The 25,571-nt window shown below is 42.9% G+C and overlaps 1 protein-coding gene across 5 annotated transcripts in view; it reads left to right on the forward strand.

Annotated features, from left to right (window-relative positions):
* LOC126295357 (serine/threonine-protein kinase OSR1) overlaps positions 1 to 25,571 on the forward strand; it is a 438,167-nt gene that overhangs the window by 342,260 nt on the left and 70,336 nt on the right. For all 5 annotated transcript variants that reach the window (XM_049987832.1, XM_049987830.1, XM_049987829.1 and 2 more), the window contains 3 exons: positions 1,428 to 1,642; positions 2,562 to 2,674; positions 15,953 to 16,203. In XM_049987832.1, the coding sequence (XP_049843789.1) occupies positions 1,428 to 1,642; positions 2,562 to 2,674; positions 15,953 to 16,203 (579 nt within the window). The remainder of the gene's footprint in view (positions 1 to 1,427; positions 1,643 to 2,561; positions 2,675 to 15,952; positions 16,204 to 25,571) is intronic.

The following is a 25,571-nucleotide window of genomic DNA, read 5'->3' on the forward strand; positions in this document are numbered from 1 at the left end:
ACATTCATTGAACAAATCCTGTAGTAATCGGTTAATAATGTCATCATCAGCATAACGCCTTCCTCGCTATTTTGACCTTTACTGTCCACATTCCGTTCCTAATCCATTACACGTGGAAAGAGTTCTGTACGCCTTGCACCTTGTGCCAAAATCGGAACTATTTTTATCCACGTTAATCGGTTCTGTATTAACACATTAGAATATCTATCAAATTTCGCTGCCATACAGCCCACACTGTGAGTAGCTGCATTTTATTTGCAGTCACTCGGTACATATTTTTGTAGAGCTTGGTCGGCGGCTATTTGATGATCACAAATCATGAAGAAAGGAAGAATGGTGATCATGACAATAGGGGATCAATCATGAGCGTTGATATGCAGGACAGCACCCAGAAACGTAAGCTTGCTTCCAACAGGCGGGCATCTTCCTCCCCCCCCCCCCCAAAAAAAAAAAAAAAAAAAAAAAAATCACCAAAAAGGCAAAACCACGGTACTAAAAACTGATGTTAACAAATGATTATGATCATGTTATTTTTATTAAAATTCTGAGCATATGTAGCGCATTTCGTGGGGGGGGGGGGGGGGGGGGGGAGATACTGAAGAACTATGACCCTCCTTCCCTCCCCATCTTTTCTTAACCCTGTATCTGTGCCTTGTGCCTGTCTTCCAAACAGCACTTGGTTGCTGTAATTGAAGCACGCAGTCGGGCAAAGGGAGATCCGATTACGTAAAAAGGATTGGCTGCCAAGAAAAGCTCGTTTACCTTGATTTGTCAGAAATGAATATTGATCTGACTGCGGCAAACACTCACTACTGTTGCGGAAAAGAAATCGCCGATCGCAACCTTCTGTGTACAGTCTACTGATTGTAACAGCAACGCCACAGCCACTTTGTACACTTTTACGCGTTTTGCGCAAACAAATGAAGCTAAGTAAACAGCCACCGTGTCAGATGCAGTCTCACCTCAACGAAGTGCTACGAGGCGTCCTTCTCTGCTATTAGGAATAAATAAGGTGCATGCAATATCTGTACACTGTAAAGACTGTATTTGTTGCATTTTACAGAACTATATCGCTCTTTCTAGAAGAAAATACAGTGTCGTTATGAGGCGAGCCAAGAAGTCCGGTTTACTCGGTTAATGAACCGATTGGGCGATCGCAAATATGACCTTTGTCCGTGTAGTCTGCAAGAGCGATAGTCGCTTGCTGCGTGCTGTCGTCACCACGTGTGGACCCCGCCCCCTTCTTACGCTTACAGTCTTTTGTTTCTCCTGCTTACGTTGTCCTATTTGCTTTATTGCGCTCAGAGTTATCTTTTAATAACTTCCGTTCCTCACGCTTTTCCTTGCTGCCAGTGTACTTAATATTGAGAAAGTGCCTTTTACAATAAGAATGCTGAATTACATGTGTTCGTGTCCCCTCCTTTCAGGAAAATCTCTCCCGGGCTCATGCCGCCTGGCTCGCCCGGTATTTTCCGGCGGAAAACATCCAACTGCACAGGCCCGGACGGCTTAGGTCCGCATTTGGCCGCCAGAGCTTCCATCGGAGATATTCTCGCTCACAAAATGGCGACGACTGGTGCCGGCTCGACGACGCAAGGCTGGCCCAACTCTAAGGATGACTACGAACTGAAGGAAGTTATCGGTCAGTAAAATAACTGCCTATAACGTGACGGCGAATTCTGTCTGGTGTCGTTCAGCGTTTGTATTATTTGCAATATGAAGTTCGTGTGCTCGTTTGGAGTGTGTATACATTTTCTCTCTTTTTATTGGAAGTGGAATGAAGTTTGTACCGCAGCTTGCTATTTTACGTGGCCTTTGTTTTTCATTTTTTGTGGAGTAAGACTGTATGACTGCATCATGCAGTCCCTAGACAGTTGTTAGTTGAATGACAGCGCCAGAAAGAAGCGAAAAACGTAACGTACCGGGAGTGAAACCAGTGTTTTATTGAATGTTTTGTTACAAGTAAGAGTTTTTAATGAAGTGTTGTGAAATTGACATAGTTTTCTAACAGTTATTCTAAACACAGGCAATGCTTCTAAGATAACATTCTCCTGAACTGCAAAAAATTAATGTTTTTGTGGATTTTTTACGTCGTGGCATGACTGCAGTTGAATTCTGGGCGTTATGCTATGGTGTTCTTGTTACTCCAAGGCATGGAGACGTAACATATTAGCAGACGAACAGTTGGGTGGTTAACTTATAATAAAATACTGTTTCTGTTTAGGTGATAGTGTGTACAGTAAATTTTGCACTTAATGACATATGACAGCCTTTGACATTTAGACTCCGTGTATTTCATTCGTTTCTTCTTCCCCTCGTACAGTCACACATATCTTGTAGATAGTGGCTTCCATCCTGGAGTGTTTTATCATACTTTTACCGCGAATAAATAAAAATAATGGCGATTTTTGCAGACTAGTGTACAAAACATGTCGTAAACTTCACAATATAAACGACTATTCAAATGTCAATAGTTACTTACTTAATGTTAAAATCACTATAAATATGAATATTTCTGCAGAATATGTGCCAACGTATTGAAATTTTACTTTTATTTCTAGGTGTTGGAGCAACAGCAGTTGTTCACGGCGCTTTTTGCAAACCACGGCAAGAAAAATGTGCCATCAAACGAATAAATCTGGAAAAATGGAACACGAGCATGGACGAATTGCTGGTAATTATTTAAGATAGAGCAAGCCTTGTTCTCTCCAGCCCTTCCCAGACCTCACTGTAACACTTTTTCGAACATTTTTACAAGTAGGAAGTAGTAAGATTTTTTTGCAATTGTTTTTCAGTGTGTTGATACTTGCACATTAATGAAACGTTTCAGGTACGTAACAGCAATATTGTAGCTTCAGTATGTTTGTGAAACAAAACACACATTTTAACTAAATCTTCAGCAGAAAGTTTCCCATTTATTTTGGGGAAAAACAGGAAAAGAAAATGAGCAATATGGTGTGAAGAATCACTGCTGTTACATTGGAAGAACTAGCTTTGAAGTACTATATGAAATAAGGATGTCCATGGTGGATTTGACAGCAAGTTTTGTCCAAGGTGCTTATGTGACTAGATAATGTGTTGCCTGTGAGAAAGTGTATTTTATTTTTTTCTATCTTGAAGCACTTACAGTGAATCTTTCATCTTTGTATCATAAACTGTTGTAATGAATGTTACTGGAATAGGTGCCCTATCTTAAAATTTCTGAAATAGATAAAGAGGAGTAAATGTTACAGATGTGATCAGAGATTCACTGTAAAATTAATTTGCATGTTAGCTGTAAGCAGATTGATGATTTTCACCTGGCATTGATTGTTGTCCAGATTGAGTTACTGTCCACAGGCATAATTTCAAAGTGGTGAGGCTTTTTTCCTTGTTTGATAACTTTGATTTTTTTTCTTTTAATTAAGTAAATAAAGCCTTTCATGTGTGCCGTTTGAAAATCCTGTCTAGCATATGTATTACTTAAAATGATAGATGGCTAGAGGCTGTTAACATAAGATTTTGTTGAAAGGGAATATGCCAAGCCTTTTTCAGCAAAGAAAAATGCGGAACATATATTTCTTATAGTGTTATCACGACGTATTAAAATTGTTTTTGGAGAATAGTATTCATTTCTGTCTCTTTGCTTGCTTTTAGACTCTTGTTGTAAAATTACTAATGTTCCTTTCAGTGTTTAATTGCATCAAGTGTCATGCATGAGCCATTAAGTGGGATTCTATGTCTGGATATGTATACTAAGACTGTTGGTAATAAATATTATACTTTGCTCACAACCACAGGAGATGAGTGATCTGCATCCATAGTTTATTGCTGAACACACTGCTGTTGTGAGAGATTTTAAGGGAAAAATGTCTTATTTACAATAATTGCTCTCTGTGATTGTGAAAAAAGTAAATTATTTGTAGTATATTTTATGAAGAGGGCACTCACAGCTCATAAATATTTAAAGAATGGTATAGCATTATTTATTCAAAATATGCAAATTCTTTTGCACTTGGAACAGATTGGTAAATAATTGCTATATTAGCAGCTCATTTTGGTGAATTAAACATTCTTTAAATGTTTGTTTATATTTCATTCATTGTTGGACTGTGGCATTATGAGAAGTGTCTGCAATGCATTAAGAATTTTTGTTTTTACTGCGTAATTGAATGTGTTATGAGAGAGACTATTTTGTCCTCCATGAAACTGTATGTGAGGTAACAGCTGATGGTTAGTTTTAAAGGCACACTTTGTGTTAACAAATAACAAGTGCATTGCTGATTGAATTTCACTTCAACTTTGTTAGTTCTCAAAACAGTAGCCTGATAGCAATTTGTGGACCAACAGTATGGTTTCCTTTTCATTCTACTAGCATTACCTACATCACTAATGGTTGTAAGGCCCATTTGGGCAGTTTCTGCTTTGAAATTAGCTTGTTTTTACACATTTATACTATTCTAAATATTTTTCGTTATCTCTTATCATTGACTTGGAGTTCAGCCATCTTATTAAATTGTGGAACCATATCTGATTAATTCAGTATATCAGTGTGTTTGAGATGTGTTTGATCTGCTTATACTGCACCAGCTCTGTGTTTACCCATGAGCAATGGGCATGCCGATTCTCATTACTGTTGAAATGTAGTGTCAAGAGAAATTGGGCCATAAAGGTATACCATTTCTGAAAACAGCAGTATTGGCTGGAAGATCAGTATATCGTATGAAAACACAACTTGTCACTTTTTGCAGACGATTGCTGGGAGCAAAAGTCCTCTGTCTGAAATGTTACTACTATGAATTACAAATATATATGAGAAGGTTTACAATTGCAAGTGGGCAGACTTACAGAATATGAGCTAAAGCAGTTTTTAATCAAACAATAATGAAATAAACTTTCACTCGACACAATAAACAGTGCAGTTGCATCAGATTCCAGATGACTGCTGATTTGATTACTAATTATATCATAGACAATAGCTTGCTGTGTGTGTTGTTACAGCTGATCACTTGGACGTAGAACAACATAGTCTATCATTGTTAGCTGAAGCAAAGTAATAGCTATGGGCTCACAATTGCAAAACAATGGAATGGGGCAGAACATTTTTTTGACACACTTTCTATGTAGGTGCACCTGCTTAAGGTTTAAATCATTTTTTAAACTGTTATTGTATCTGGTTACTGTTTTATAATTTAAAATCTTAAAATTGTGTTAAATCGACAGTTCTCGCGGCCATTTCTACGAGATAGTGTACAAAGTTACAATGAGTCACCAACCAAACGGTAGGTTAGCTGCAGTTCATTTCAGCTTAGCTGTTGTATCTGACATTGAGACTGATCCATATTAATAATCAGGTCTAAGCCATCCTTAAACTAGAATTTTTAGCAGTTACTCATGTTGCAGTGTGTGTCGAACCATTTTATATTTTTGATTAATTATGTTATTTATTTTACATTTTTTCTGATTATGCAAAGGGCTGTCAGATGAGCTGCAGTTGTTCAAAGTTTGAGGCAAATGTTGACAACAAGTTTCTACATGGAGAAAGGAGGTAGCCAACAAAAGGAAAGTGTGTGTTACCCAGTCAGCAGCTGTTGACTAGATAAATCTTTACATGGCAAATATACTAATCACATTTTGTGGGTGGCCTTTCCTTCACATTCTGCTTTTGACATATGTTATTTGCACCTTTGATATTGAAATGTTAATCATTTCATCTGGAATACGAATCTCGGTTGGCGTAACAAAATTATGTGAATAACTTGCGTTGTGTGAATGGTGGTTTCTGGGTTTTCTGCTTTTGCCACAAATTTGTTTTATTGATCTATAGAGCACTTTGCACAATATGTGTTGAGGTGTTATTAATGACTTCATCTGCATAGTGGTGACACTAATTGGTAGTGTAGCCCGAGGTCTATGTTAGGTTAGCTTCATTTCACTTTTCATAATTTTTAGTTTAGTTGCGGTATGAGTTCTGCTGTATACACTCCAGTAAGAGAAATAGCAACTAACTGTTAAACTAATTATTACGTGTGTGTGTGTGTGTGTGTGTGTGTGTGTGTGTGTGTGTGAAGTGTTTTTCTCCAAAATTTGTTTGATACTACTCTAGCACCTAGTGTGTTAAGGATGTTGGTACTTAAAATACTTAACATGTCACATGCAATCGAAACAAAAACGTATTCAGAAATGTGTGAGAATTTCTAAGGCACCAAACTGCTTAGGTCATCGGTCCCTAACGTATGGTTACGTCAGTGGCTATCCAAGTGGCTCTTCTGTTGTTATAACTTTCCACTCCAGCTTGTGACCGGCATTACTGATGCACAATTAGAGGTTGGAGCTTGGATGGTCCCTTGTAAAGTTTAATCTTTTCTCTCTTATTGCTTGCTTGATCAGTACTGTAGTTCTGCAGCAGTCCCCCGTGGCATCACATTCCAATGGCTTGCAACTTATTCCATTTCTGTCTTCCCAGTTGTCTGTCTGCTTCTGTTGTCCTTCTCAAAAGCTAGCACCATTGTCACTCTGCAGTAATTTTCCTACTATTTGTTTCTTAAAATAGTTATTATTCTGTTGTGGTACGCACAGCCCTACAGCATACACTCCCTGCTACCTGCCTATTAAATGTGATATGATTGTTGCTGTCATTTTTGCCTCTTATGTTGTGGATTTAACAATAGTAATACCAGTGCATTTTTCATAAAGCCTTTTACTAGGGGAGGCGAAGTACTTTATGCCACCCCAAAAAGCTTTTTAAAAAATCATTAATTATTGTTGAAGTAAATGAAAACATGCTTTTCGAAGAGGTACTCACATGTAAGTATGGTACAGAACCTGAAAATACCTTTTAGGGCACTCTTGGCAAGCAATCTCATCGCTACTTGGTATAATGGAATGTGTAACAGTGATAACACTTTTCTCGGAAATACTATGTATGTCTTGTGTAGTAAAACACTCTCTCTCCCTCCCCCTCTCTCTCCCTCTCCCCACCCCCTTGTAACTACTACTTCAACTCAAAGCAGCACTTGCACCCTCTGTCCTCAATTGCTTGATGGTTTTATAAGGTGTGCCCACATGAAAAGCAGATAAGTTATATGTAAAGAAATTTTAACAATATTGTGATTACAGTTGATGTGGGGCTGTATAACTACACGCGGGAAGGCAGTGGATTGGTTCAGTGTAGAAAGTCGTGGGGTAGTAACAGATGCAGTTTTCCACAGTGCCCTGCACTTCCTCGTCACTGTTGAACCTGCTACCTTTTAAAGATTATTTTATGGGGCAGAAGATATTAGTCATGTGGGGAGAGAGATCGATGATGTAAGAACATCCCATTAAAATTGTTGAAGGTCTTCTTGGCTACATGTGGCTTTGTGCTGTTCTGGACAAGTACTATCCCGTTTAAGGCTTGTTTTTTATGGCCTGTTTAAGCCTTGGCAATATATTGCAACACTGCCCAATGTTAATTTTAATGTTAACTTTTGCACACCATGGTAGTCAGTCAGTAAGTAGATATTTTTTGGGGGGGGGGGGGGGGGTGGTTGAGGCAAGGTTATTAGTCATGTGCGGAGAGATCGTAAAGAGGTTACTGCATCGATGGTTTCAGCCGTAAATAGAAATATTAAAAAAGGTAGGAAGATTTTTCTGTTTAACAAAAGTGACAAAAAGCAGATTACAGAGTACCTGACGGCGTAACACAAGTTTTGTCTCAAGTGCAGATAGTGTTGATCAGTGGACAAAGTTCAAAACCATTCTACCATATGCGTTAGATGAGTATGTGCGAAGCAAGATTGTAAGAGATGGAAAAGAGCCACCGTGGTACAACAACCAAGTTAGAAAACTGCTGCGGAAGCAAAGGGAAATTCACAGCAAACATAAACAAAGCCAAAGCCTTGCAAACAAAAATTATGCGAAGCAAAATGTAGTGTGATGAGGGCTATGCGAGAGGTGTCCAATGAATTTGAAAGTAAAATTTTGTGTGCTGACTTGGCATAAAATCTAAAATTTTGGTCTTACGTCAAAGCCGTAGGTGGTTCAAAACAAAATGTCCAGACACACTCTGACCAAAATGGTACTGAAACAGAGGATGACAGACTAAAGGCCAAAATACTAAATGTCTTTTTCGAAAAGCTGTTTAACAGAGGAAGACTGCACTGTAATTCCTTCTCTAGATTGTCGCACAGATGACAAAATGGTAGATATTGAAATAAACGACAGAGGGATAGAGAAACAATTAAAATCGCTCAAAAGAGGAAAGGCCGCTGGACCTGATGGGATACCAGTTCGATTTTACAGAGTATGCCATGGATCTTGCCCCCCTTCTTGCAGTGGTGTACCGTAGGCCTCTAGAAGAGCGTAGCGTTCCAAAGGATTGGAAAAGGGCACAGGTCGTTCCCGTTTTCAAGAAGGGATGTCGAACAGATGTGCGGGACTATAGACCTATATCTCTAACGTCGATCAGTTGTAGAATTTTGGAACACTTGTTATGTTCGAGTATAATGACTTTCCTGGAGACTAGAAATCTACTCTTGAAGGAATCAGCACGGGTTTCGAAAAAGACAGTCGTGTGAAACCCAGCTCGCGCTTTTCGTCCACGAGACTAGGAGGGCCATAGACATGGGTTCACAGGTAGATGCAGTGTTTCTTGACTTCCGCAAGGTGTTGGATACAGTTCCCCACAGTCGTTTAATGAACAAAGAGCATACGGACTATCGGACCAATTGTGTGATTGGATTGAAGAGTTCCTAGATAACAGAATGCAGCATGTCATTCTCAATGGAGAGAAGTCTTTCGAAGTAAGAGTGATTTCAGGTGTGCCGCAGGGGAGTGTCGTAGGACCGTTGCCATTCACAATATACATAAATGACCTTGTGGATGACATCGGAAGTTCACTGAGGCTTTTTGCGGATGATGCTGTAGTATATCGAGAGGTTGTAACAATGGAAAATTGTATTGAAATGCATGATGATCTGCAGCGAATTGACGCATGGTGCAGGGAATGGCAATTGAATCTCAATGTAGACAAGTGTAATGTGTGGTGAATACATAGAAACAAAGATCCCTTATCATTTAGCTACAATATATCAGGTCAGGAACTGGAAGCAGTTAACTCCATAAATTATCTGGGAGTGATTTGAAATGGAATGATCATATAAAGTTGATCGTCGGTAAAGCAGATGCCAGACTGAGATTCATTGGAAGGATCCTAAGGAAATGCAATCCGAAAACAAAGGAAGTAGGATACAGTACACTTGTTCGCCCACTGCTTGAATACTGCTCAGCAGTGTGGGATCCGTTCCAGATAGGGTCGATAGAAGAGATAGAGAAGATCCAACGGAGAGCAGCGCACTTTGTTATAGGATCATTTAGTAATTGCGAAAGTGTTACGGAGATGATGGATAAACTCCAGTGGAAGACTCTGCAGGAGAGACGCTTAGTAGCTCGGTACGGGCTTTTGTTGGTTTTGAGAACATACCTTCACCGAGGAGTCAAGCAGTATATTGCTCCCTGCTACATATATCTCACGAAGAGACCGTGAGGATAAAATCCGAGAGATTAGATCCCACACAGAGGCATACTGACACTCTTTCTTTCCACGAACAATACGAGACTGGAATAGAAGGGAGTGCTAATAGAGGTACTCAAGGTACCCTCCGCCACACAGACAGGTGGCTTGCGGAGTATAGATGTAGATGTAGGTGCTGCTGCTCCGTATTCATCAGTTTGCAGGCAATGTCAAAGTGGTGACAGCACATTTCATCTTGTGCCACAGTCTGAGCAATGAAATCTGTTCCTTGATCTGCATATCTCAACAGGTGGGTCAGGCAAACATCCATTCTTGCTGCCTTCTGATTCTGTGATAAATGCTTGGGCACAAATGTGCACAAACTTTGCTACAACAAAGCTACTCGTCGGATACGTGATACACAACTCGGCAACATTGGGAAGTAGTTTCACCTTGGTTTTGTCACATGTTGAAGACGCTCACCACAGCACACCCCGAACACCTGGCAAGTCGTGGAGTTTCGGAGATGCTTATGCTGAGCCTTTGGGCCATCACAGTCTGTCCTCGATCAAACTCAGATTGCGTGCCTTCCCCATTCTACAGGCGGACAACCCGCTCGCTGATACTTCGTGCACTGCGCATGAGTCTGACAGTTATTCCTTGCCAGGTGACGCTTCTGTCGCCTGGACAGATTTATATGGAAAGGTCAGTGGTGATAATGTTTTGGCTGATCGGTGTACAGCAGTTTGCAGAAAGACCGAAAATGTAATTGATACTAGTGGTAAATGTACACAGCATTATTTCTCATGGAATCTGAAAACCATATAGCCTTCAACTGCAAAACTAGTGACTGCTGCCTATCTGTCTTTTCCTTTCCCTTAGTTTCAGGTCCAGGTTGAGTGTACTCAGGATCTTTCTCTGGTTCTTATTGAAACACTTTATTGATTCTGGAATTGCAGGTTTGGCCAGCAGTTCTCGCCTTTTCCAGTTCATTTTTGTCCTGTGTAAACACTCTCCTGCATTTGTCACATGACGCCTCAGGTTGCTTCTTGCTTTTTTTAAGTGTTGGTTAATGTTGGAGAAATGGTGTGTGTGTGTGTGTGTGTGTGTGTGTGTGTGTGTGTGTGTGTGTGTGTGTGTGTGTGTGTGTGTGTGTAGGGGGAGGGGGGCATAAGAATTGTCCAGGAAGCTACTCGTTTCCATTTTGGAACTTTTTTCAAAAAGGTAATTTCCAAGAATTATTTCCTATCGAAGTCGCTGGGTCCAAATGATACATACCAAATGTGTGATCATAAATCGATCATGCCAGTCTGGTGGGCATTAAGAGTATGTTTACGTAGGTCACTACAGCAATGAGAAAAGAAGAGCGTTACAAAAATACTTTTAACTGCAAAGGAGGCGACTTACCTTACCCGACGTTGGTGTTGTCGTCATCTGAAAGTCTATTATGGTGATCTGGATGGATGATTTGGATAATTTTTCGCATTGTCCACAATGAAATTGTAACTGTATTTCAGCATCGAAACTGTTGTTACAGAGTTTTACACACTTCACACCACCACAGTCTACACAGTCCCTTCTTTCCTTGTCTGGTAGTACTCCATATTTGCTACAAAAAGTCAAACAATTTTCTACGCTGCATACACATGGAATTAGATTCTTCCATGTGAGAGAATCCACCGAAGAAATGTCAAGAACACCAGACATCCCACTCAGTAATGACATAAATTGTCTGGGTTTCCTTAGCAACTCACAAATAATTCGCGGAGGTATTTAATTTAGAGAAAGTAAGGGAATAACGGAAAACAGATAAAAATGACGATCACAAATAATTGATCACAGCACCTGCCACCGGGGTCGAATGATCGATTTACGATCACATGGTCAATACGTATCGTTTGGACCCAGCAACTTCGATAGGCAATCATTCTTGGAAATTACCAAAAAAAAGAAAAAAAATCGTCATTATATGGAAACTGGTACAAAACTGCTGACTTTTCTGAGTTAGAGAAATTGAACTGGTTGCTAACAACCTTATATTGTGTGTAGCTAGCTTGTAAATTGCTATGCCCACTTAATCTTTTAGTGGCAAAGACTTTCGTACACAATCTTTGGAGTGAGGTGAAACATCCTCTAATTGGGCACAGAAAAAGTAATCAGTGTTTACTCATACTAGAGCTTTTGTAGCCAAACCTTTCACAGGCAATCCCTTTGAATTTTTTTGTCCAGAAGACATTCGATCTAAGTAGATTTAACAAGTTTGTGTTAATTTGTGTGAATATTTTAAACATCTCTTCTTGACCAATCACTTGTTTCTTTTTAGTTCACTAACATCCAGAAGTAAATCACATTTTCTGTGTACTAAGGATAATACCAATATACTTAAATTTCAATGCGCCCTTGCGACTAAATTAGAACATCTGATTTGCAGACACAGTTTGTGTATATAACTGACACTCGAGGTAACTAATGTTGGACCAGGGCAACAAAATCAGTTGGCCCTAATGTGTAATAAGACAGTGAAAATAAGTTTTTGAAATGTTAGTTGGATTTCTTGGGAGTTGTCACAGGGTCTTTAAAGAAATTGTCACATAATCCCACAGGGGGGTAGTGTTGTTCAAAGTTCGTATGTCTGGAAGCAAATGCCTGTTCAGATATGGAGCCGACATGTCCTCTCATTCCGATCTGTCTTGTTACGTAGGAGGAGGCAGGCAGGCAGGCTGGTTTTCAAAGATCCTGACGCATCCACCAGACCTTTGCTACGAATTGCACTCTTTCAAATACTTCTGGCTGTATTCGTATAGTGCCACACTCTTGTGTAACGTCTGAACATTGTTAGTGGGTTGGGCGTCCACCATTGCCTTTAAATGCCTCTGTTATCAGAAATCCAATGCATTCAGGGCTTGTGAATGGGAGGACCAGGCTGGTGGACCTCCTCGACCAAAGTCTTGTCCCCACAACATTGCAGTAAGGTACTGGTGCACCAACCACAGGAACGGGGTGGTGCTCTGTCACAGATAAAGCACAATAGTCTACTTCCTGCAAGGTAATGTTTTTATGTAGCTCTGGCAATTCCTCGTGCAGAAATCAGCGGCACTTAGCACCTCTTAATCTTTTTGGTAATGAGTTATTCGGTGCCAGATGGTCTAGAGGTTCCCGCACGACTGTAGCGGATTTTGATGAAATTTTGTATGAATGATTGCACGTGTTCCCAGTGAACATCACAACTGTTAATTCAACACTTCCAGAGATATAGTCATTTGTTTGATCTTGTAGTGCAGCTCTTGACAGTGCACCTGTGAGTTTTCATCAGTTTTGAGACATCTCATCTATGGCAGTATTTTTTTGAATGAAACAAAACTAGGCCATCTTATACAACTTTTGCACTTTCTTTAGTGAAGCAATAAAAAGTTTTCGTTGGTTATTTGTGTATGAATAATTTAATTCAAAGTTGGCCAAAAGAATAGATGCCCCAAAAAAAGTGAAGTTTCACTTTTTATATCTCTGAAAGTAACACGAGAAATCTTGCACCTAATAACTTTCATATGCAGGGTCTTGGAATGTAAAATTTCATTCTCCTATGGCGTTCTAATAGTTTGCAAATTCTGGGCAAAGTTGACGATTTTTCTCAAAACGCCAAAAACAGCCTGATTGGTGTTTTGAGAAAAATCGTCAACTTCGCCCAGAATTTGCAAACTATTAGAACTTTTACAAAAAGTGTTCTGCAAACTTATTTTCATTAGAAGGACAATGTTCTAAACCATCTGAAATCCATATTTGGTTTACTAGTGCGAATGTCTAAGGCCTTAAAAAGTCAATGTGGAGGTGCAGTGAAAATAGGCCCATATTCTGCTGTCAGTCAAACTTAATCTCACATCTTTTATGTTCAATTGTTTGGCATTCTGTGGGAAAGGCAGTATCAAGTCTTGATGACTGGGAAGTGAGATAAAGTCTGAATAACTTGAAACACTTCAAAAAAGTGTGTGTTTTGTCATGACTTATCATTACATTTACCTGTTTCTCTGCTGTAACTGCAGAATAAAACTTGTTATAAACTTCACAGTTTAACTGTGCATTATCAGGGCAGTAAAATTATTGCAAAACAACTGCAGCACTCATCGTATAAATAGGCTCCGGGTTTTACACCACCGTCACTTTGTATAAATTTGTCACATTATGTACATTTTGAAGATCACAGCAGTCTTCCTGAAATTTTTTGGAATTGATTAATGTTACAGAGAATTATTAGTGTATGTCTATAATGGATAATGCTATTGTTCTGCTAGTTTAATTCTGGTTTAAGTATAGCATATTTTGTGTTAGCGTTATTTGCCATTAATGTCGAATATCGGTGTATACATGGAAAAATTGTATAAATGTGCTGGTCTCATCTGTGGCGGCTTAACCACTGCTGGTTCCTTTTAAAGTGAGGAAAACAGTGTCCCCATCACCATAGGGGCCATGCCTGATATGTGCAACAGCAGCATGCGTTTCTTATCACAGGTTCGGAACCTGATAAGGGCTTCCTTACACTGGATCCCAAGCTGATCATAAATTTCTAGAAGTGACAGAGGCCAAAGCTAGAAGAGATCTCTTTTAGGATCCTGGGCTTATATTTACTTCAAGCTAATTGAATTTTAACAGGTTTCATTAATTTGCTGTAGTGTTACTAGGAAAACTACTGATGGCCAAGAGATATCACTGTTGGGATTGTTTGGGAAGAAATTTTGGCAAGACACAACCCCAAAAATACTTTTCAAATGTTTTTACATCAATTTACCTATTACCAGAGCTACAAGAAAGAGAAAACTATTCTTTTTATTGTGTTCCTTACTCCATTTCACTTTCTATAAAAAGAATGCTGCAGAGACATAAAAAAAGGGGGAGGGAGACAGTTTTTCTGAGTCAAGCTCATTTCCTAGTCATTGGGACTTCTTATATTATGTACTACAGAGAGCACTAAACAATTGTAGAACATAATAAAAAAAGTCAGATTTAATTAGAGTATCAGTTGAATATGGCCCCATTTTCTGTGTGTCTCCACCTTCTCATCCTATTTTAGTGCCATATATGCCCCATTGCAAAAATAAGTATAGTTCTTTAGGTAGTGTAGAATATAGTATTTCTAATGAAAATGATTCAGAAGAATGTGTAGAAAACACATTTGCAAATGTGGGCCAAAAATAGCAGTTTTTGGGGTTTTTAGAAAAATTGCCGACTTTGCCCTCAATTTGTAAACTACTGAAAATCAGTAGGAAAATGAAATTTTGTTTTGTAATACTTTGTACTGGTAAGTTATTAGTGCGAAGCTTAATGTTCATCTTGCTGTTACTTTCGGAGATATAAATAGCTAAACTTTTTTTAACGTTTTTTGGCCAACTTTGCTTCAAAGTATCCGTATGCAGATCTCTCAGAAATCTTTTTTTTTATTAATTCATGTAAGAGAGGGTTAAAAGGTGCAGAAGAGTTCCTAGTTTTGTTTCGTTCAACAAAATATTGCTGGAGGTGTTGCACATCAGCTGCTGAAAACTTGCTGGTGCACAATTTGTAGCTGTTCTATGGGGTCACTTGGCTATATCCTCAGAAGCATTAGATTGCTGAAAGTAAAACTTTACTAATGTTCATTAGGAATACGTGTGAATGTTCACCCACATTTTAAATTTGGGAACTTTTTCTGAAATTGGACTACTTGGCACGGAATGGTCCTAAAGTGTAGGGCCCTAAGAGTCCGTCACAATGATTTCCCGCACAGACATTGATGCTGAAGCGATCCTGGTGCCCCACATCCACAGTTACTTGAGAATTTACATCTGCCCACAGTAGCGTCTTTTGATTATTCACTAAACTGCCTCTTGTGAACAGTAATACAGCCTGCTCAACTGACTAACTAAACTCCGTCCGAACAGGCCTTGGAGGGTCCAACGGTACCAACTGGCCGCTGTCTCATCCTCGTTAGATGCAGATATGGAGGGGTACGTGGTCAGCACACCACTTTCCCGGTCGTTGTCAGTTTTTGTGGCCAGAGCCGCTACTTCTCACTCGAGTAGCTCCTCAGTTTGCTCCACACGGGCTGAGTGTGCCCCGCTTGCCAACAATGCGTGGCAGTCCAACCGAGTGCTAGCCCAGTCCGACAGCGCTTAATTTCGGTGATCTGACGGGAACCGGTGTTACCACTGCGGCAAGGTCGTTAACTGCTCAGCTCACTATTAAGCATTATTTGTCACGAGTCAATGGTCCTTATCTATGTAGATATTGATTTCTTGGCATGTTATTATAGGAACTTTCCTTCCAATTTTGACCAGTACTACGTCTTGTAGCAATACGTAACTTTTCCTTCTAAACAGCATGTGCGGTGTACGTATCTCGTAATGCCACTGTCAATTTTAGTGTAGAATGAAACTGCAGATTTTCTTTTTGACATTATGTGCTCACATAACCTGTGGGAGTGGTACTGAGGTGCGGTGGCACGCGTGCCCGCAGAAGGAGATCCAGGCGATGTCATCATGCAACCACGAGAACGTGGTGACGTACTACACGTCGTTCGTGGTGCGAGAGGAGCTGTGGCTGGTGCTGCGTCTGCTGGAGGGAGGTTCGCTGCTCGACATCATCAAGCACAAGATGCGCGTCGCCGACTGCCGCCACGGCGTCTTTGACGAGGCCACCATTGCCACGGTGCTGCGCGAGGTGCTCAAGGGGCTCGAGTACTTTCACAGCAATGGCCAGATACACAGGTAGCGTAGTGTAATGTGGTTATGGCTAAAGTGCACTCAGTGTCTGTGGCTAGTGGGTTCGTTGGCGTCAATCGTGGCAAATCGGGCGGTACAAAGTGTTCCACGTAAAACCGGTACGCCTGTTGCTCAAGTTTCGAGTAACTGTGAACTAAGTACAAAAGAGTGTGTAATAGTAATGTTGAAAAACATGTAGTTATCTATTTATAAGAGATATTTGAAGTGGTGGCCACGGGCGTCGTTGACTTGATGTGAAGACATTATCAGCATAACATTGTAATTCTGCAGGTGTGACGACAATTTCTCTAGTAATCTTCTGTTGTAAGATCTTACGTTGTGTGAGAATTGTCAGCACACATTAGTGTTCCCTATCAATAAAAATCAGTGTCAAGCCTGAGAACCTTTAGGGGTAAGAGGCCTGTGGCACTGTTGTTGGTTCGTGTGCCCAGATCAATCTGTGAACGTGGTGTAGTCCTTGCTCCAGCGAGCAATGACTAACAGAACTAGTAGAATGTCACGTCGGATGTTCTGGGCAGCAATTGTATAGAAGTTGTGAGGCTGTCGTGAGGAACGGTGCTGAAACTGTCAAACTGTCTGACTGACTGTGCATTCTGAGTGGAGCCGTGCATCCACATATATTGGCGTTTGGCAGAGGATGTCCACTTGGCACTGCCTGTGTGTCATAAGGCTGGAGAACAATATGTTGTTGTGGTCTTCAGTCCTGAGACTGGTTTGATGCAGCTCTCTATGCTACTCTATCCTGTGCAAGCTTCAACTCCCAGTACCTACTGCAACCTACACACTTCGGAATCCCCCCTGTGGGTCCGGGGGTTAGAATAGGCCCGAGGTATTCCTGCCTGTCGTAAGAGGCGACTAAAAGGAGTCCCTCCCCCTCAAGGGGGTAGTTAGCGCCTGCGTCCCGAGACGGACGGTTTCACGACCTATATTTGAGTTCATTTTGGTTTTCACTTCTTCTGGTTTCTTCCTTCCTTTGGTTGGTTCTTTTCTGTGTTCTTCTCCATCTTGCTGTCTTACTTACTCTTCTCCTTGCCTTCTCCTCCTTGCCTTCTCCTCCTTGCCTTCTCCTCCTTGCCTTCTCCTCCTTGCCTTCTCCTCCTTGCCTTCTCCTCCTTGCCTTCTCCTCCTTGCCTTCTCCTCCTTGCCTTCTCCTCCTTGCCTTCTCCTCCTTGCCTTCTCCTCCTTGCCTTCTCCTCCTTGCCTTCTCCTCCTTGCCTTCTCCTCCTTGCCTTCTCCTCCTTGCCTTCTCCTCCTTGCCTTCTCCTCCTTGCCTTCTCCTCCTTGCCTTCTCCTCCTTGCCTTCTCCTCCTTGCCTTCTCCTCCTTGCCTTCTCCTCCTTGCCTTCTCCTCCTTGCCTTCTCCTCCTTGCCCTCTCCTCCTTGCCCTCTCCTCCTTGCCCTCTCCTCCTTGCCTTCTCCTCCTTGCCCTCTCCTCCTTCTCTGGTCTCCACTTCGGCGTTTGAGACAGTATGTCCTTTCTTTCCCTCTCTCCTTTCTATTTCCTCTTCTTCCTTCCTCCCTGTGCATGCCTGAAGGCTGACCCACGCGTTGCCGGTGACGAGGTAACGCGTAATTCCCCGCCCTGGGTAGACAAGTAAGGCACGCACGTACCCACCCCCTGGTAAAGGCCAGGCCTAGGGAGGGGTGATTTCCTGAGCTGACACCTTCCGACCGTGCCAATTGGTCCCTCCGTCCGTTTCTCGGGAGGTGTGACAAGGAAGGAGCCCGCCATCGGAGACGCTGGCAATCAAGGGGGATTCCTCCGCAATGGATTTCTCTTCTTCTTCTCTCTCGACTTCTGCCCACAAACGGAAACTTGACCAGCCACCAGTGACAAAAGTACTACCGCCTGCCCCACAGTTCCTCGTAGTTTCTTGATCTGAGGACGGAAAGGATTTTTCCTCTGTCAACCCTTTCGTTATCCAGAAGGGCGTAGATGCCATAGCTGGATCTGTCAAATCTTGTACCGGGTTGCGTAATGGTACCTTGTTACTAGAAACTAATAGTGCCTTCCAGGCACAAAAACTGCTTCGGGCCACACTCCTGTACACGTTCCCTATCCGGGTGGAGGCTCACCGCACTTTGAATTCGTCTCGTGGAGTGGTCAATACTAGATCACTCGACGGATTGACTGACGAGGAGATTCAGTCTTTCCTTGCTGAGCAGGGCGTGACGGGTGTCCATAGGGTCATCAAAAAGGTCAATAATGACCTTGTACCGACCCGGACACTTTTCTTGACCTTTGACAGTGTTCAGCTGCCATCACGCATCAAGGCGGGCTACGAGGTTATTTCATTTGGTCCCTATGTCCCGACACCTACGCGCTGCTACCAGTGTCAGCGTTTCAATCACACTCGCCATTCTTGTTCCAATGCGGCTACATGTGTGACTTGTGGCAGGGCTACCCATGAGGGTGAACCTATAGAACAAATGGACAATGACTGTCCGCCTCCTGCTAGCGCCGGCAGTGCTCGCTCGAAGCCGGGCCCTCAGCGGCCTTCTCGATGACCCCTTCTTGCACCTTCTCCTTCTCACGATGGCACTTATTCACTGGAATATTCGCAGCATTCGTTCCAACCGAGAGGACTTCAAATTGTTTCTCCGCTCGCACCGTCCTCTCATCGTAGCCCTCCAGGAAACGAAGCTACGCCCATGCGATCAAATTGCCTTGGCACACTACACCTCTGAGCGTTTTGACTTACCCCCTGTGGCACGTATTCCGGCTCATGGAGGGGTTATGTTGCTGGTCCGGGATGATATCTACTATGATCCCATCATATTGCACACAGGCCTGCAGGCAGTTGCCGTCCGCATTACTCTCCCCAATTTTACATTTTCCATCTGTACCGTTTACATTCCATCGTCGTCTGCCGTTACTAGGGCAGACATGCTGCAAATTATTGCTCAGCTCCCTACACCATTTTTGTTAACTGGAGACTTCAATGCTCACCATCCTCTTTGGGGCTCTCCAGCATCCTGTCTGATGGGCTCCCTGTTAGCAGACGTTTTCAATCAGCTCAATCTAGTCTGCCTCAATACTGGTGCCCCTACTTTCCTTTCAGACACCTCTAACACCTATCCCCATTTGAACCTCTGTCTGTACTACCCAACTTGCACACCGGTTTGAGTGGTATGCGCTTTCTGATACATATTCGAGCGACCACTTCCCGTGTGTTATCCATCTCCCGCATCATACCCCCTCTCCGTGCTCAACTAGTTGGAACATCTCCAAAGCAGACTGGGGGCTCTTCACTTCCAGGACGACCTTTCAGGATCAAACCTTCACAAGCTGCGATAGTCAGGCCGCACACCTCACGGAAGTCATTCTCACTGCTGCTGAATATTCCATCCCTCACACTACTTCTTCTCCACGCCGCGTACCACTCCCCTGGTGGACCGCAGCATGTAGAGACGCCTTACGTGCTTGTCGACATGCTTTACGCACCTTCAAACGCCACCCTACAGTGGCGAATTGTATCACTTACAAATGATTACGTGCACAGTGTCGTCGTATTTTTAAAGAAAGCAAGAAAGCCAGCTGGGCTGCTTTCACAAGCACTTTCAACAGTTTAACTCCTCCTCCTGTTGTATGGGGTAGCCTGCGCCGGTTATCTGGCACTAAGGTCCACTCACCAGTTTCTGGCTTGACGGTCGCGAATGACGTCCTTGTGGCCCCTGAGGATGTCTCCAATGCCTTCGGCCGCTTTTTCGCAGAGGTTTCGAGCTCCACTCATTACCCCCCTGCCTTCCTCCCCCGAAAGCAGGCAGAGGTGGCTCGGCCACCTAATTTCCACTCCTTGAATTGTGAAAACTACAATGCCCCATTCACCATGCGGGAACTTGAAAATCCACTTGCCCGGTCATGGTCCTCCGCTCCGGGGCCTGATTCTATTCATATTCAGATGCTGAAGAACCGTTCTCCTGCGGGTAAAGGTTTCCTTCTTCGTACTTACAATCGCATCTGGATTGAGGGACATGTTCCCGCATGCTGGCGCGAGTCTATTGTACCGATTCCTAAGCCGGGGAAGGACAAGCACTTGCCTTCCAGTTATATACCCATCTCGCTTACCAGCTGTGTCTGTAAGGTGATGGAGCGAATGGTTAACTCTCGGTTGGTTTGGCTGCTCGAATCTCGACGCCTACTTACCAATGTACAATGTGGATTTCGTAGGCGCCGCTCTGCTGTTGACCATCTGGTTACCCTGTCGACCTTCATTATGAATAACTTCTTGCGGAAACGCTCGACCGCAGCTGTGTTCTTTGATTTGGAGAAGGCTTAAGACACCTGTTGGAGGGCGCGCATTCTCTGCACCATACATACATGGGGCTTTCGCGGTCACCTCCCTCTTTTTATTCGTTCCTTTTTAATGGATTGACAGTTCATGGTACGTGTGGATTCTGTCCTGTCAGACATCTTTCGCCAGGAAAATGGGGTGCCACAGGGCTCCGTTTTGAGCGTCGCTCTCTTTGCCATAGCGATCAATCCAATAATAGATTGCCTCCCAGATGATGTATCAGGCTCCCTTTTCGTGGACGATTTTACCACATATTGCAGCGTGCAGCATACATGTTTCCTGGAGCGCTCTCTTCAGCGTTCTCTTGACCGTGTTTGCTCCTGGAGTGTCGCCAATGGCTTCCGTTTTTCTGCCGAGAAAACGGTCTGTATTAACTTCAGGCGCTACAAAGTGTCTCCCACCGTCCTGACGATTCGGCCCTGTTGCTTTCCCATTCGTGGAGACAACAAAATTTTTAGGTCTTACATTTGACAGGAAACTTAGTTGGTCTCCACATGTCATATTTGGCTGCCCGTTGTACCTGTTCTCTAAATGTCCTCCGTGTTCTCAGTGGCATGTCTTGGGGAGCGGATCGAACTGTCCTACTTCGCCTATATCGCTCGATCGTCCGCTCGAAGCTGGATTATGGGTGCTTTGTATACTCCTCTGCACGGCCGTCCATCTTACGCCACATGAACTCCATACAACATCGGGGATTACGGCTTGCAATCGGAGCGTTTTATACTAGTCCCGTCGAGAGTCTTCATGCTGAAGCCGGTGAATTGCCACTCACCTACCGGCGCGATATGCTGCTTTGTCGTTAGGCCTGTCGGCTTCTGTCAATGCCCGACCACCCATCGTATCGTTCCTTTTTTGACGACTCTCTCAACCGTCAATACGGGTTGTATGTCTCTGCCCTACTACCCCCTGGAGTTTGCTTTCGTCGCCTCCTTCAACACCTTGATTTTTTCACTCCCTGCAACCTTTAGAGTGGGCGAGAGCCACACGCCACCTTCGCTCCAGGCTCAGGTTCGCGTTCACCTTGACCTCCGCTCGCTCCCAAAGGAAGTTACCCCCGGTTCAGTATACCACTCTCGTTTTGTCGAACTTCGTTCGAAGTTCATTAATATGACCTTCATTTATACAGATGGCTCAAAGACCAATGACGGGGTCGGGTGTTCTTTTATTGTCGGGGTACAAAGTTTCAAATACCGGCTACATGGCCATTGTTCGGTCTTCACAGCTGAGCTCTTTGCCCTCTACCAGGCTGTTCTTTACGTCTGCCGCCACCGACATTCTGCTTGTGTCATCTGCTCCGATTCTCTGAGCGCCATCCAGAGCCTCAGTGATCCATATCCGGTTCACCCTTTCGTGCACCGGATCCAACGCTCTCTTCAGCAGCTGGTGGACGACGGGTCTCCAGTTAGCTTTATGTGGGTTCCTGGCCATGTCGGTAGCCCTGGGAACGAAGCTGCAGATGTCGCGGCCAAGGCTGCGGTCCTCCAGCCTCGGACAGCTTCTTGTTGTGTCCTTTCATCAGATTGTAGCACGATCATTTGTCGGCGCATTTTATCCCTGTGGCATGCCGATTGTGCTGCACTTAGGGACAACATGCTTCGGGCCTTGAAACCTCTTCCCTTAGCTTGGACGTCCTCCTCACGTCCTCCTCACGTCCTTCTCGGCGGGAGGAGGTCGTTTTGGCCCGGCTACGAATTGGACACTGCCAGTTCAGCCACCGCCATCTGCTGACGGCAGTCCGGTGCCGTTCTGTCCATGTGGGCAATTGCTGACGGTCCGCCACATTTTAATGTCCTGTCCGGATTTTAATACGCTGCGTCTTGATCTTGGCCTGCCATGTACTCTGGATGCCATTTTAGCGGATGACCCAGAAGCTGCTGCTCACGTTCTTCGTTTTATCAACTTGACACACCTGTCTAAGGACGTTCGATTATGCTGTAGTTTTTTTAATCCTATGTCTGTTAATACGTCTTTTATAGTGTTGTCCCTTTTAGTTGCTGTTTTAACCTTGTGCCTCGCGGTACATTCCTAAATTAGTCAGGGCGCTAATGACCATTGTAGTTGTGCGCCCTAAAACCACAAAAAAAACACAACACTTCTGAATCTGCTTAGTGTATTCATCTCCTGGTCTCCCTCTACGATTTTTTACCCTCCACGCTGCCCTCCAATACTAAATTGGTGATCCCTTGATGACTCAGAACATGTCCTACCAACCGGTTCCTTCTTCTAGTCAAGTTGTCCTACAAACTCCTCTTCTCCCCAATCCTATTCAATACTTCCTCATTAGTTATGTGATCTACCCATCTAATCTCCACATTTCAAAAGCTTCTATTCTCTTCTTGTCCAAACCATTTATCTTTCACGTTTCACTTCCATACATGGCTACACTCCATACAAATAATTTCAGAAACGACTTCCTGACATTTAAATCTATACTCGATGTTAACAAATTTCTCTTCTTCAGAAACGCTTTCCTTCCCATTGCCAGTTTACATTTTATATCCTCTCTACTTTGACCATCATCAGTTATTTTGCTCCCCAAATAGCAAAACTCATTTACTACCTTAAGCATCTCATTTCCTAATCTAATACCCTCAGCATCACCCGATTTAATTAGACTACATTCCAGTTCCTAGATAACAGAACGCAGCATGTCATTCTCAATGGAGAGAAGTCTTCCGAAGTAAGAGTGATTTCAGGTATGCCGCAGGGGAGTGTCGTAGGACCGTTGGTATTCACAATATACATAAATGACCTTGTGGATGACTTCGGAAGTTCACTGAGGCTTTTTGCAGATGATGCTGTAGTATATCGAGAGGTTGTAACAATGGAAAATTGTACTGAAATGCAAGAGGATCTGCAGCGAATTGACGCATGGTGCAGGGAATGGCAATTGAATCTCACTGTAGACAAGTGTAATGTGCTGCGAATACGTAGAAAGAAAGATCCGTTATCATTTAGCTACAATATAGAAGGTCAGCAACTGGAAGCAGTTAATTCCATAAATTATCTGGGAGTACGCATTAGGAGTGATTTGAAATGGAATGATCATATAAAGTTGATTGTCGGTAAAGCAGATGCCAGACTGAGATTCATTGGAAGAATCGTAAGGAAATGCAATCCGAAAACAAAGGAAGTAGGTTACAGTACACTTGTTCGCCCACTGCTTGAATACTGCTCAGCAGTGTGGGATCCGTACCAGATAGGGTTGCTAGAAGAGATAGAGAAGATCCAATGGAGAGCAGCGTGCTTCGTTTCAGGATCATTTAGTAATCACGAAAGCATTATGGAGTCGATCGATAAACTCCAGTGGAAGACTGCAGGAGAGACGCTCAGTAGCTCGGTACGGGCTTTTGTTGAAGTTTAGAGAACATACCTTCACCGAGGAGTCGAGCAGTATATTGCTCCCTCCTACGTATATCTCGCGAAGAGACCATGAGGATAAAATCAGAGAGATTAGAGCCCACACAGAGGCATACCGACAATCCTTTCCACGAACAATACAAGACTGGAATAGAAGGGAGAAGTGATGGAGGTACGCAAGATAACCCCCGCCACACACTGTCAGGTGGCTTGCGGAGTATGGCTGTAGATGTAGACTGTCAGCACTAGACTAAATATTCAAAACAGCTGAAAATACAGTCAAACATCAGGAACATGTGTACCAATCACATAAGAACTTCTTATTGAGAGTGGGATTTATAAAACCCACGAAATTAAAAAATTCTCATAGCTTTTTGGGTCACACCTCATACACGTTGCCTGTTACCGTGTCCGTCACTAGAGTCCTGTCGCTTTCTGTGCAGCCACCGTGGTATTCAGTGACAGGACTGCCAAATCTGCCGTGGCTGATCAAAGTTTAAAAACAGGCTGTGCCATAGATTACAACAATACTAGTTACTTGGGCAGTCTTCCTCTTCCTACAGTTCAGTAATTAAAGTGGCTGTTCGAATTAGAGTCCATGTGATTAACAAAGACAGTGGTCTAAAACTAATAAGGGAACCTCCCCATCGCGCCCCCCTCAGATTTAGTTATAAGTTGGCACAGTGAATAGGCCTTGAAAAACTGAACATAGATTAATCGAGAAAACAGGAAGAAGTTGTGTGGAACTGTGACAGAAATAGGCAAAATATACAAACTGAGTAGTCCATGCGCAAGATAGGCAACATCAACTATAGTATAAGCTCAGGAGTGCCGTGGTCCTGTGGTTAGCGTGAGCAGCTGTGAAGTGAGAGGTCCTTGGTTCAAGTCTTCCCTCGAGTAATAAGTTTTTTTTTTATTTTCAGACAATTATCAAAGTTCAGGCACTCACACTTAGTCACTTTCGCTCTCCAAAATTCCAGGACATGTTCAGATTTGCTTGGACATATGCAGGATTTGACGGTCTACACACGGAAAAATTTGAAAACGTTAAAAACACGTGTTTTGACAGAGCACAGGGAAAACTGTGCGACTGTGAAACTGTTGCATTCATTTGTTGCAGTTTATGTGACAAACTCTTATGTTTTCATCAGTTTTTTGGGAGTGATTATCACATCCACAAGAAAACCTAAATCGGGCAAGGTAGAAGAATCTTTTCACCCATTCGCCAAGTGTACAAGTTAGGTGGGTCGACAACATATTCTTGTCATGTGACGCACATGCCGTCACCAGTGTTGTATAGAATATATCAGACGTGTTTTCCTGTTGACCTATAACCTTGCGATCAGATGTTTTCGGTTCCCATTGGAGAGGCGCGTCCTTTCGTCTACTAATCGCACGGTTTTGCAGTGCAGTCGCAAAATACAGACACTGAACTGTTTACAGTGAACAGAGACGTCAATGAACGAACGGACAGATCATTACTTTGTGAAAATAAAATTTTCACTCGAGGGAGGACTTCAACCGAGGATCTCTCGTTCCGCAGCTGCTCACACTAACCACGGGACCACGGCGCTCCTTGCCCCATATTATCCTTGATGTTGCCTATCTTGCGCATGGACTACTCAGTTTGTATATTTTGCTTATTTTTTTCATAGTTCCACACAACTTATTCCTGTTTTCTCGATTGATCTGTGTTCAG

The sequence above is a fragment of the Schistocerca gregaria genome, chromosome 11 (genome assembly GCF_023897955.1).
Source record: "Schistocerca gregaria isolate iqSchGreg1 chromosome 11, iqSchGreg1.2, whole genome shotgun sequence".
Classification (NCBI taxonomy): Eukaryota; Metazoa; Arthropoda; class Insecta; order Orthoptera; family Acrididae; genus Schistocerca; species Schistocerca gregaria.